Here is a 14,105-nt window from a genome sequence, read left to right as displayed (position 1 = left end):
AGGGCCAGAAAAAGGATGTGAGATATTGAGGTATGTAAGCCCCATGCCACCCGCCCCCCATGTGAGCTACTGTTGATATTACTAGAAAAAATTACCCTTTTTTTTTTGCCAATTTAACTCAGATTTGTTATTGTGTTACAATTGGGTGGAGTCTTCTCAAGGTACAGGGCATACTGGCATGAAAAAATAGACCAAAAGCATGTAAATCACCTTTGTGATGTAAAGTTATGGTATTTCCTCCACTAGCGACTGTCATTTTTCATATTGGCCCCATCATAGCCAGACAAGGCAGCAATTTTATTAAAATAAAGCAGTTGAATATGGTTGGTTACTGTAGCCAAGAAGGCAAATTTATAATTGAGTTCTTCTGTTGGTATAACAGAAGGTAGATATGTGACAGAGTTGAACTGGAACCTGAAACTGAGCAAGTGAATGCCTTGAAAGCGTAGAGAATAGATCTTAAGTTAGAGCTTGAGAAAAGGGCACTCAAAGACCATTAGACTCTCTGAATTGGAGTAATATTTACATTTTAATCTGTTAACTTTTTTTTGAAGCAAGCGAATTCTACCACCAGGGCATGGGGCTTTGGGTTTTAGAGTCTCCTAGTGATTAGGGTTCGAAGGCTTCCTACGGTAGGTGAGCGTTATGCAGGCAGTTGTCACATGATTCATCAAATCAGTGATTTACTCCAATGCCTGAGAGTTCTCCATAGGCAGCTCCTCGCTACCCAAACCTCAGGGAAGAAAGTGATCAGGGTGGGGGAAGTGGGAAAGGAGTTTAGATCTCTTGGATTCTGGGCTACTCACTAATCAACTCCTTTTGCTTGTTCTGTTTTGCAAATGTATTTTGAGACTATTTCAACTTCCTCAATTTTTAGGCGGCAGCTGGGCTTGGAGGTTCAATGGGCTCATTTAGCAGTGTAAACCAGGTCTTCTCTTGATCGACATCCTCTCCTGACTCTTCCCGGATGCTCTTAGGCACTGACATCTTATTTAAGAATAAGAATTAACGTCACCGCTAATTCCCCTTGCTTCTATGTTCTGCCTCATAATATTTTTTTCATGTAAAGGTAGAGTAGGAAAAAAATAAAGGACTTAGGTTTGTATTTGAGGCTCCGCTCTGTTCCATGTTACCTGTGTGACACCACGGTAGTCATGTGACCTCTCTGAACTCAATTTCATCATTTATCAAATGAAACTAAAATATGTACCTCCCAGGTGGACCAAGGATTAAACAAGCAAGAATGTGAAAGGGCCAGGTACTTGTGTGGTCCAGCACTCATCGATCCTAGTCTCCTGTGCCAAACTCTAAACCCATCTGACCTGTGAAGCCTCAGATTTCTCTTGAGGAAGCCCATTTTCCCTCCCAGTGTTGGTTTCTCATATTTAAAACCAGGGCCTTGGACTAGATTATACTTGAAGTCTCTCCCTGTAAGATTTGAGTCTTCAAGCATCAGCTGGTTAGCTCCTATTGCTCTGTCCTCAAGGTCTCCTTTTTTCCTAAGACCAAAATTGGCAGATGAGTTTTCTAAAGCACAAGAGATTCTTTGCATCTATTCTGTAACCTATGAAGTTAATTTTAAAAGAAGTCTTCATTTGCCCCACTTTATGCTGATTCTGAACCCATTTGGGGAGCAAAGGGCCTAGGCAAATCTAGGGGTTTAAATGACATCATTTCCATCTCTTAGTTCTGCTTCCTCTGTTGATCTCTCCAGGAGGCAGCAAAAATAGCCATGAGCTTGAGAGAGAGAGAGAGAGAGAGAGAGAGAGAGAGAGAGAGAGAGAGAGAGAGAGAGAGAGAGAGAGAGAGACAAGAGAGAGACAGAGAGACACTTTCCTTTCCCTCTGCCATTCCTACCAAAGCACAGAAAGGACCCTGACTCCTTTGCTTAGGTCCCATAATCATCTCTGGACTAATCACTGTGTCTCTTAGAGGGATGGCATACTATGGCCATCGTGAGTAACAGGGCCATCTTGAGGTGGCGTGCCATGAGACTGATGGCCTCACTAGAATTATGGGGAGCAGGGAGGAGCAGTTGGCAAACAATGGATGTTTACCACTCCCATGGATGGCACACATCACTTCAACATGCTGGTAACCCCGTTGGCCCACACTGGTGTCATGGGAGCTAAGACTGAAGAGGAGACACACAGTTCTGGACTTCTGGCAGCTGCAAGTTGAAAAGATAACACAACCCACTGTCCCTCCCCCAACTGGCCTTCATTGGAGGAAAAACTATTGTATACTCAAATTGGATAATTTCCTTTGGAAAAGGACCTTTTGCAGAAACTTCTCCAGAAACTGTAGCATGCACTCTTACAACACTGGTTGGAGTTGCCAGGGTCCTAGGACACCTCCATGTCATAGCAGACCACCAGCTTTTGCTGCTCTTTCTGTGGCTGCATTCTGGAGATAGGAGGCCGGGGCCAGGGCAGAGGAGGGAGCTTTGAGGGATGCCTGAAGAGCCAGTTGGGGGTTGGATTCTTATCTACTGCGTTTCCCTGAAAATAAGACCTAGCCTGGCAATCAGCTCTAATGAGTCTTTTGGAGCAAAAATTAATATAAGACCTGGTATTATATTTATTATATCATATCATATATTATATTATATCATATCATATATTATATTACATTACATTATATTATTATATATTTATTATATAAATTACCCAGTCTTATAGTAAAATAAGTATAATATAGTAAAATAAGTAAAATATTGTAGTAAAATAAGACCGGGTCTTATATTAATTTTTGCTCCAAAAGACTCATTAGAGCTGATTGTCCGGCTAGGTCTTATTTTTGGGGAAACACGGTACTACTGACAGCATTTCCACCATTGTTAAATCTTCTCAGAGAATTGCTCAGTGACTAGGGAAGGAAAACTGTTACTTTTGTTTTCAGGAACTGATACCGGGGAAATGTTCATGACAGAGCAAGGGGAGGAAATAGGTCAAATACTGAAAGGTGATTCCCCCAGGCTAGTCAGGCATTAGGGAAGAGGCCCCAGTTGGCACCCCTGTCTGAATTACCCACCTGAGAAGCTAACAGCCTGTATGTGTTCTCTTATAACAATGAGAAAAGGGTGCCCCCTACTGGTGGAAGTATTTAGGCCACACTCACTCCTGAGGCTGAGGCCCACTGAGGTCACAGCGGCACAACCTTACAGGATGGGGCCTGTTTTCTCACCAGACCATGAAGTCCTCTTAGAACAGATGCTGGTTCTTTGGTTCTCCATCATGTACCCCATGAAATTTAGTGTACCTGGAACATAATAGGATCCCAATAAAATTTTGTTGTGTTAATGAAGACTTGTGTCACACTTTGGAAGCATAAAGAAAGCAGAATTCTCTGTTGTAGCTGGATTCAACTGTGAAAAGTGTGTTGTCTGGTGAAGCTGCATCTTTAGCTTTTGGAAATACTTTGATAAACATCCTGCTGCCGTTGTTTATGGGCAAAGTGTCTCTTATAGATCAGAATTGGTGGAACATAAACATGTTAGTATTTTCCCATATAACGTTTCAGATTATCAATCTTTGCTAACAGACAAGGTGATTAGGCCTATTGGGGTTTTCCGTATTTTTTCTGAGGCTAGTCTTTCAGGTTTTCTATTTAGCCACCAGATGGCAGCCTTTGAACAATAAATTCTTTATTTTTTCAATTTAATTAAAAAAATTTTCAATTACAGTTGACTGAACAATAAATTCTTAATCTGTCTTTTATAATCTAAAGCTTTTTTGGGAAGAAGTTTTATATAACTTTTATGTTTCAAAAACATTGTTTCAAAATAAAATGTATAAGGATTTTTAAAAATAAGGCTGATGTGTGTTTAACTGATCTCCAAATTCATATAGAAGTTTGAGAGAAAACCAGGGTGTAGGTAAGAATACAAAATGTACACAGTTGATTAATAAGGGGAAGCTCTTTGGCTTGGAGGTTAAATAGAATCTAAAATTGGTGAGAGCCAGGGTTGAGGCCTGATTCTGGCATTTATCAGATGAGGGTTTTGAGGCATGGTAGACATTGAAAATATGCCAGCTCATTTCCTTCCATTTCTTAACTTGACATCAAGGTTTTTACTCTTGTTCACACCACAAGAATACCTGGGAGTAGCATTGGGAACAGACACTTCTTCTGGGCCTATCCTTGAAAAGGGACATTTTTATGTTGACATATTTGTTGTTACGTAAGTCTGATGGTTTGATATTGGAAGAAGCACTGTCAAAGCAAGACTAACGATACACAGAGAAGGCTGTATGTGCATTTTTCTTGGGCCAGCTCCCCTTCAAACCTCCTTCTGATCTAAGAACCTGGCTTCTCTTCTGTCCTCCAGCTAGCTTCTAAGACTTCTGTCTTCTTAGCAGGCAGAATAAATGTCCCAACCTCAAATAGTACCAGAACATTAGCGCTGGGAAGAACTTTACAAACCAGGGCTTCTGAGAATTTGGTAAAAGCTGTGGACCCTCTCTGTACATTTTCATACAAATCAATTGTCCATGGATTTCCTAGGGCAGAGCTTTTCAACTGGCGTGTGTGTGTGTGTGTGTGTGTGTGTGTGTGTGTGTGTGTGTGTGTGTGTATGTATCTTTTAGGCCCTGATTAGTTTGAACCATGTGGTAGGGCTTTTTTCCAATCCACACCAGAAAGTCACTGTACTACCAATGGGAGGGCATCTAATGTCCCTGGTGCTTTGGGGCAGACAAATGTTTAATCTCTTGCCTCGAGAATCTGTTAAAGCTCTTTAATTTAGTAACCTCTGATGTCCCATTGAGTTTGGGACACACACATGGTTGTTATAACACCAGTGACAAACTTGTGTCCTTATTAAACACCAAGAGTGCTTATGTTCCCAAGTATATGCTGGGAGAAAATATACTGAAATATTAATGAATGGTCTTGTCAGGATGGTGAGAATGTGGGTAATTTACATTTTGTTATATTATTATGCAGATTTCTAGTTATCTACAGTGAATATCTATTTGGGAATGAGAAAAAAATAAACTTTTATGTTTAAAAAAGTAGTAAGTCACAAGGGAATATAATCAACATTATTATGTAAGTCAATAGCTGATAAAACCAAAAATGGCTAATAATTTCAACATGTCAGTTGTCCAGCCCTCTAGAGACACAAAGGCATCCTGCAAAGCCAAATTCCAAGCCTCTAACAGGTTTAGTTGGGCCTGAGGATGATGCCAATGAAGGTACTTCGTGTTCTGGATCTGATTTCCCTGTCCCTAGATCTAGAAAAGTACATTTTCTATTTGCCCCCAAACTCAATCTCTGTCTCTTTCAGAGACATCAGCTATATTTTGTTCAAAATTGTCCATAGCAACTTCCTATTTGTATTTGCAAATGTCTTTTAACATCCTCTGAGATCCCATGATTCCTCTTGTGTGTTACGTTGGTGTGGCATGATATAATAAGTTTCAATATTGAACGATCCTTGAGTTCTGGGAATGAACCCTCTGGGTTCCTGAGGGCTACTCTTCCAAGGTTTACTTCGACTTCAGGAAACATTTTTGGTAGGATGTGGATGAAGGAATAAGGTTTATAGATCAGTTCAGGTGTGAGTGTTTCGCGGCCTGGAACCCATTCTTCTGACATAAAGCATCTGGATGGGAGGGGGAGAAAGTGGGACCTGAAGTCAGGAGAACAGGTAAGGTTTTGGTTTCATGGATCAGTTCTCAGGATATTCTTTCTGGTAAAGAATTCACATAATGGGAGAGTTTGTGAAAAGGCAACAAAAAGAAGTCAGAGGAAGTTACACCAATCTACGTAATGAAGAGGGAAGGAGGAGAAAGATGAAAAAGATACATGAGGTGAATTTTTGGGGAAGACTTGGAAGTATTTGGGAAGTAGGAGCTTTGGAATGGTCAGAGAACTGGGGAAGAGAGGAGGGGAATTTGGAGAGGGGTTGCTCTTCCTGGATACAACCTGGATCCCCTTTAATGGTTTTTGAGTGATGCAAGCAAAGATTATATACTTCATTTTTTGGGGGGAGAAGGGTTGATTTTTGTTGTTCTTATTCCATTTCTCATATCTTGCGTTTTGCTTTTTTTCCCCTTTTTCTTGATGACGTTTGCTAGATGTTCGCTTATGTTATATAGTGTTATTTTTCAGAAAAGTAGTTCTTGGTTTTGTTAGTTACTTTCATGATTATCTTTATAATTATTTTGTTTTTGCCTTTATCTATTTCTTTTCTCTTGCTTTATTATTTTTTCTAAATTTTTCGAATTCAATGCTGAGTTAATATGTTTTACTGTTAAATATCCTTTCTTTTTATTAATAATTGAATTTTTAAAATAATGAAAATATTTAAGACTATGAATTGAATTGCTGGTTTAGACCTGAGACTTATGGAGACTGCCTTGGCAAGGAAATATTTATTCTAACGCCAAAACCTGAACCATCAGATGTCCTTACATCTATCAGAGAAGGCATACGTTCAAGATGCTAAAGTGGAAGTCATGTGTTTATTCCCAGAATAAGGCTTTGTTCCTTGTATGTTTCACAAATACTTTTTCTTCCTATTGTCTTATAAATGAATAATTGTATCAGGGTGCCCTCATCTCCTTTCTCCTTACAGTCTTTTTTATGATTTTAAATCTCAATATCATCTCCTTCAGGTAGAAATTTACATTTCAATTCTATTTGTACAACCAAAAATTTTAATTGTTCCCAGGTAAAATTTTTCTTTTAATGAAGTACAACTTATCACCCAACCTCCTTGGGTCATGCTTTTGGTGTTGTAAAGCTATCACCAAACCCAAGGTCACCTAGATTTTCTCCCATGTTATCTTCTAGGAGTTTTGTAGTTTTGTATTTTTACATTCAGGTCTATGATCCACTTTGATTTAATTTTTGTAAAACGTGTACAGTCTGGAGATTCATTTTTTTTTGCATGTGAATATTCCGTTAAAGGATTTTAAAGCATTACTTGATGGGGAAAATTTTTAATATAAGTAAGCATCTCTTTCCTCCCCTCCCAACATCCCACTTCCCTGATAATGAGAATCTATGATTAAAGAGAAAAATTTCAAAGGACAATGCAGTTGCTAGCAGGAAGCCATGCAAATTAGGGAGACTGGAGTGGGAGACCTCCACTCCTGCTCAGGCTGTTTGGTTTTTGTTCCTCGGACAGCTAGAGGCAGGTGGGTTTATGGGAGCTCTTGCCTTCCCTGGGCTGGGTGTGCCAACCTATTTCTGTCTCTAGTGTAACCTGCCTGTGCCTGTCTGCCAGTTCACAGGCACCTCGGAATGGGAGCGGTGCGCAGAAAACCGTGCCTTCACCTCCACGTTACAATCCCAAACTCTAAGATTTGGGGGGAAATGAGCAAGGGCAGCCACTATGGATGGTAAGTGTGAAAAGCCAATCCTTCGTTGAGGCATGATTGAATTGTCACAATTTTGAAAGAACTTGTCACAGTGTGTGATCTGCCCAGAGGCATTCTCCAAAACACCGTAAAATCTTCCAGGAATCTTTTCATCTTTTTAAAATTCCAGTTTGCATTCCAGGAGCCAGGTTGACCTGCTGAGCGCAGTGTTCTGTAAAGGCAGAGTTTGTTTGTTAGTTACTGGGGGTGGGAGGGAGACCAGAGTGCTGTCTACTGTTTGAGAAGGAGATGAGAGCTCATCCGTGAAAGGAAGATACGAGCACAGAGAGCATTAGTCTGCCCAGGCGTGCGCGTGAGCAGTGAGGACCGGGAGGTCTTTGGAGACAAAAGTGATTCGCACGGTGGGTTTTCCACGAAAAATAGAAACTGGTCCTTTCATGAGATTCTTTCCCCTCCCTGCTGGGGCCTAGGAAATATGGTCTGCTGGGTACAGAGGCACCAAATAAACAATAAGGAGGCTCGCTTTGTGCCAGGCATCCACCCTGCCAGTAATGCCATCCAGTAGGTGGCTTTAATTTCACTTTGCCTGAGGGACTTACAACTCAGAGTTCTTATGTCACAGCCCAGAGCAGGGGTGGAGGATGGGGCAACGAAGAGGTGGAACTCTTCTCTCACACCCAGGTGCCTCCTCCAGTATCCAAGCATAGCAGCTCCCTTAAACTGGTTACTGATCCTTGAATTTCAGTCAAAATCTGTTAGAAGACAAATTGAGAATGACCAAACCTGGCTGAGCTGAAGGGATGAATTCGGGGTTTGGGGCATGCTATTTGGACCAGCTGACTTCTTCCCTCAGTGCCCTTCAGAAAAGCACCCGAGCCGCCCAACTGCAACCTTGTCTTTTAACCGTGTTAACAGAGAAGGGGGAAACTATAGCTAAAACATGACTTACTCTAGTAAACCTCCACTGCCACTGAGCAAGGGAAAGTGGAAAGGGCAGGAGAGCAGAGAGACTAAGCTTTGCTGTTTGATTCCTCCCTGCTATAGCTGACTTTTCTGAGCTTCAGTTTTCTTCGCTGTCAAGTCAGGGGTGAAAACTGTAAGGAGTAATGAAACAAAGTGCCCAGCACAGGGCCTGGCCCGGTGGTTTTAATTTCCTTTTCTTCCTCCATTGGAGGTGGAATGGCCGGGCTTGCCTGGGATAAGGTACCAGGCAGGTGTAGCTGTCCACCCCGGGAAGGGGAGGAGGTTGGTGGATACAGGAGGGGGCCAGGGGCTGAAGTTCCAGCCAGCTGTGAAACTCTTGCCCACCTCCTCCCTCTCCTCGCCTCCCGGGGAGAGGGTTGAGGACCTAGCTGGATCTCTGCAGTGAGTTGGGGGAGGAAGCTGTAGGAGCAACCGCTGGAATCCTCACCATGACAGTGCCCCTGGCGTGGGTTCCTTGGCTTTTTGGTGGTGCCAGAGATGGCTCCTCAGGGCTGGAGCTGGGAGACAGAAGTGGGGGACAGAGGAGACTGTAACCTGGATGGAGCTGGGGTTCCAGAAGACTGAGGATAGAGTAAGGGTCTTCTCCCAGATGCCCGTGGGACACTTCGAGGCACACTCCACAGTGGCAGTCTGGTGGGAACCTCGCTTGGGCTTTGTACCAGGGACTTGAGCTGGGGCGTGGGGTCCTGGTGTGGGGACCTCCATGAGGTTTGTGGTGAGGGAAGGCTCAGAGAGGCTCCGGCCCCCACAGGTCCAAGGCCTGGCGCTATCTGGACATCAGAGACAACACTCCTGGCTGCTGCTCGGTTCAGGTAAGGGCGTTTGTGAGGACAGAGCCCCAGAAAGCAGTTTCCAGGCTCTCGGCCTCATGTGGAGAGGTGCTGGCTCAGATAGTGGATGGCCGTCAGCTGTGGCTGGTTGGCCATCAGCTGTAGCCATTAAGCCATTGGCCACTGATATAACTGCCTCGGCTACGGAGGGGAGCCGGGGAGAGTGAAGGAGGAGACTGAAGGAGAGTGAAGGAGAGTTGAGGAGAGTTGGTCGGTTGGCAGCAAAGCGGATAGCAGGTAGCACATCGTGTAAACCCAGCTTCCAGTGAGACCATAGTGGTATGACTTCCCTACCTATGGCTCCGTGGGTGTTCCTTTTTGGCCTCACCATGTCCTGTGTTCTTATGTGGGGAGCGGGAGCAGAGACCCCGCAGGCCGCCCTGCCGGACGCCCCGCATGACAGCGTTGTACCGAGCTACGGGGTTGAACGCAGCTCTCCAAGGGACCCACTGTGGATGTGTGTGGATAGGCTGGGCTGTGAGCAGTGGGCCCCATAATTTCCCTGGAGCCCCAGGGCTACCAGTCTAAAAGTGTTTTTTCCATCACCTCATGGTGAAATACCTGCTCCAAGTCTATCCTCAATGACCATTCTTGATTTTTCTTAGTCTGTCATGTTAATCAAAGTGACCCACACCCTAAATGACAGCCACACTAGAAGCTTTGGAGTCACTGGGTTCAAATCCCAGATCTACCATTTAGCAGCTATGCGACACTTGGCAAGTTAAGTTCTCTGATTCTTGGATTTCTTACCAGTAAAACAGGGACACTGTAATAGGTGACCTTATAGGATTACCGTGAACATTAAATAAAATAATGAGGGTAAAGCACCTGGTAGATAGTGACTGACTAGGATGATTATGGCAAATAGTTGTTTGCAAAGGGAATTTTTTTGCCAAAGTGGTTTAATCTGTCTATTCATTGAAATTGGTTCCTTTTCTGATAAGGAACTACCCAACAATGAGCAGGCTTAAGAAAAGGTTCATTTTGGTAGATGCCAAATATGCCTTAGGATCAAATAAGACATCCTTGACAAAACAAGTCACTTTTAATTCAAAAGAATTTTGAGAAAGGAAATAACTCAGCCCCTCCTCCAAAGATAAGATCTTGCTATGGTAGTTTTCATATTAATTAATAAACTTTTATGTTTTTAAAGTGGAAAAATAATCTGACAGGTAAAGATTTTAGGTGAATTCACTTCTGAAATGTTTGGAGCAACAGTCAAGATTTAAGTCCCAGTCATTTGGCTGGGAGCAGATTAACATCCCAATTTATCTGTTGTGCTTGTATGGAAAGTAAACATTTTGTATAATTACAAACACTTGTCGTTATCATCGTAACGCTGAGTCTTTTCCTGTTTTCTGTGTGTTCTGTCCTCACAAAACCTCTGAGGTTTTAAACCAATGTGACTAATAGCATAAAGGGCATCTCCTCTCCTTCTGTGGCCCACTTCTTTCTGGATGGGGTTACTCTCTATACATAACACAATTGTGTTTTGCACATTATCTACTCCTTTATTTAAAACCTGAAGAGGAGTTATCAAAAAGAAAAGCAAAGGACTGTTAAAGATCAACAATGCAGGCAGGTTCTTTGCTCATGATCACATTTGTAGAGGACTTTGTGTTGTAATTAAAAGTGTTTCTGAATTGCTTTTTAGTTTCTCATCACTGTAGTCATATGGTTTCTGTTTCTTGAGAGAAAAACTGAATTTTTGTCTTTTTAATAGAATTACCTGATTGCACAGTTATTTGCAACCATACAAAAGTCAACATTAAAAATGAACCAAGGGAAAGCATGACTTGCAGATAGGGAAGAAGAGGTAAGTGACCCAATATGCAGTTCTTGTGCTTGAGGTATTTAATTTGACATCAACAGAAAAGGAATTTTTCTGAATAAAAAATTGCAGTTTAATCCACAAGGTATTTAGCTATGGAGTTCTATCGACAGAATTTAATGTTTTTCTGATTCATTTGGTGCTGAACAAAGGGATTACTTTAGCTCTTGCATCGCAATTCAATTTTTGTATGATTCTTTACTGTTAGTTTTTATTGGCTGGTGAGATAAGTAAAATAATTATAGTGAGAGATTTTAGCACTATATGAGTGCTATATTTTAGCACTCATCTTATAGTGAGAGATGTCCAATATCAAAATTGGACATCCCCAGGAGGCAAAAAATAAGGGCATATAGGAATTGAACAATATAATAAGTAAACTCGTGTTTATGTGTGCACACCCACCCACGCGTGCACATGCAGTCCTGTGTGTAGGAGAAAGACCCTTACATCCTTTGAATAGAGAAGATACACTTTTCCCCCTATATGTTCATGGAACATTTAAAACAGTTGATTCCGTATTTGACCACAAAGATATTTTGACACATCTTTGTATTGTTTCAGTTTTTGCAGCAATCATCTATTACTTTTATAATGCAGAAAACATCAAAATAAAGAAAAAAATTAAAATTTTTTTCTATTTCTAATGTCTGGGCCAATGTTTGGCACACATTAGGCACTCAATAAATGTTGGCTGCATAAATAAACAAATGGATTTTAGCATTCATTGAGTACCTCCTGTGTGCTAGCTGGACAGCAGGTATTGCCCCATAACTGTGTTGTCTAAAGCCTTTTGAGTTAAATGGATTTTGGTATATCACAGAGCAAACCATGTGCCCACAAATGTGACTAACAGATAACACATCTGCAGTCACTCGTTTAGCCCTTGACAGGGGCTGTACCTGTTCTTCTATTGTATTGTAAGGGATTCTGCTGAAGTGGTTAATGTCATACCTTTGATATACAGGTATACCTTTCAGGCAATAATTTATAGAGTGAAGGAGGTGTTATAAGGGCGTATGGAGTAGAGAAAGCTTTCTGACATTGAACATGCGGACTGCGCTAGGTAAGTCTGATGTCCTTTCTAGCTTTACCACAAATAATTCTTCCATCTCCAAGCACACTAGCTCTTTTGTCTGTTTACTCATGATTATTTTTTTACTTGTTATCTGGAAATAGACTCTCTATTTCATTTAAAAATATTTCTTCCCTTTTTTCAAAATGTTGGCTTGGTTGAAGGGGTTGAGTTTCTGCTGTAATTGCTGATTTAATTAGAATTGTAATAGGCACACCTTCCTGACGTACTACCTACCAAAATGTGCAGTCATTTTCTGACATTTTCAATCATGGAAAATGAAGAGGTCATCATTGGATTAGACTTTTCACGTTTCTTATTAGGCATTTGCTTACAGTTTGGAAGTGTTTGCTGCCCATAGGCAAAATTAACATCAATATTAAGGGTAGTACATTTTTTTACCCAATAATGTGTTGTGGGTCTTAATTAATAGTAGCCAGAATCATAGGGCACCTGTGGGTTTTTTTCTATTTTTTTTGCAATTATTGAGAGCTTAGTATGTGCTGGGCATTGCTCTTCAAGTAAGTTACTTCTTTTAGTCCTAACAATAATCTTATGTACTAGTTGTGATAAAGAAACAAAGGTTAAGTGTTAGAAAGGTTAAGAAAAAAATTGCATTACCTCTCTTTTTCTTTATAATACGTTAAAGTGTTAACGTATTATAAAGTCACTGAATGCACACTGACAGGTAGCCATAGTAACAGTAATTTTCATTAAATAATTTTAGATACTAGATTCTTGAGTGATGGCATGCTTTGTTATTTGCTTTAAGGCCTCTTTAGTGATTTCTCTTTAGTGGTTTCTCTGTCTTTCTCTCTCTCATCTCCTTGGAGGATAGAAGGGAAATGGACCTGTACCTGACACAATTCTTTGATTGAAAGCAACATAAATTAATTTAGGCTTATTTAAGCAAAAAATATATATTTATTGGTAGGATCAAAGGATGGTCCATAGGCATGAAGGAAATGTGGGAGAGGGGGCCTTCAGAGGGTCAGGAATATGGAGCAACTCTGAGAACCTGGGAAGCAGTAACCAGAGACAGCTTCTTCAGGGCAATCAGAAGGAAAAGTGAGGCTCTTCCCATTTTCAGTTTTGTGTCCCTATGTTCAAGGTTCAAATTCTAGGAAGTTTCTGATCTGTCTTGTTTGAAAAGAAATTACACACACACAAACACACACACACACACACACACTCATTTTCTTATAGAGAAAATTCTTACGGAGAGATTCTCATAGGGGTTTGTAGCCTCTTTCAGATTATAAATTGTAAACCATAGGTAATAGACTATGTATGGTCATATAAGAACTGCCAATTTCAAATGGAGAAACACATTATGCTTGAACAGTTTCATTTCTCTATGCAGTTTTCTTAAAATTTGTCTTTTTCTGGGCTTTTCTTTTACCCTTAATGTGTCTGTGTCTTCCTACTGTCTTATATTGTTTTTCTTGATCTCTGAATTTTCGTTAGGGAATTTCATTCATGACAATATTCTGCTTTAGTATGTTCTCCTCCATGGACCTCCACTTGGCACCTCCCCTAGCCCTTCCTCCCTCCTAGACAATGTCTAAAATGCTACACATTTCTAGATCCCACTTTCCCCCTTTTCTTCTGTCATATTTCCTGTGTCTTCCTTTCAAGACCAACTAAGTATGAAAACAGACATGTTACTGTATTAGTGGTTAGCAGTGAGTTCATGTTACTTTTGGAAGATGCATTATTGTTCCCAATTCTTCAACCCACCCCTGTACTCCACTCTTGGCCGTGTGAGGAATGTTGTGGTTCCCCTCACTTGAGACGGAGTATATTTTTTAGTCCCACCGGTGTTGGGATGGGCCACATGATTTTCTTTGGCCAATAGGATGCTAGTCGACGTGATGAAGGCTTCAAATACACTCACGTGTTTTGGCTTGCCCTCTTGCACTTCTGCATTGCCGTGAGCACATCCTGGGTCTCCACTATTCCGAGAAGAATGACATGTGGAGCAGAGCTACTCCAACCGACTCACACACCCACAGGTGAGGCTGAGCTGTCCCAGAAGACCTGCAGACTTAAGT

General features: G+C 41.3%; 1 protein-coding gene across 1 annotated transcript in view; it reads left to right on the top strand.

The window, feature by feature from the left end:
* APTX (aprataxin) overlaps positions 1 to 10,925 on the top strand; it is a 51,543-nt gene extending 40,618 nt beyond the window's left edge. The window contains exons 11-12 of the mRNA XM_081065426.1: positions 7,238 to 7,352; positions 10,869 to 10,925. Coding sequence (XP_080921552.1) covers positions 7,238 to 7,352; position 10,869 — 116 coding nt within the window. The 3' untranslated portion in view covers positions 10,870 to 10,925. The remainder of the gene's footprint in view (positions 1 to 7,237; positions 7,353 to 10,868) is intronic.
* The last annotated feature ends 3,180 nt before the right edge of the window (positions 10,926 to 14,105 follow it).

The sequence above is a fragment of the Rhinolophus hipposideros genome (assembly GCF_964194185.1).
Source record: "Rhinolophus hipposideros genome assembly, chromosome: 11".
Lineage (NCBI taxonomy): Eukaryota > Metazoa > Chordata > Mammalia > Chiroptera > Rhinolophidae > Rhinolophus > Rhinolophus hipposideros.
Note: the sequence above shows the minus strand (reverse complement) of the source record. Positions and strands in the feature narration are given on the sequence as shown.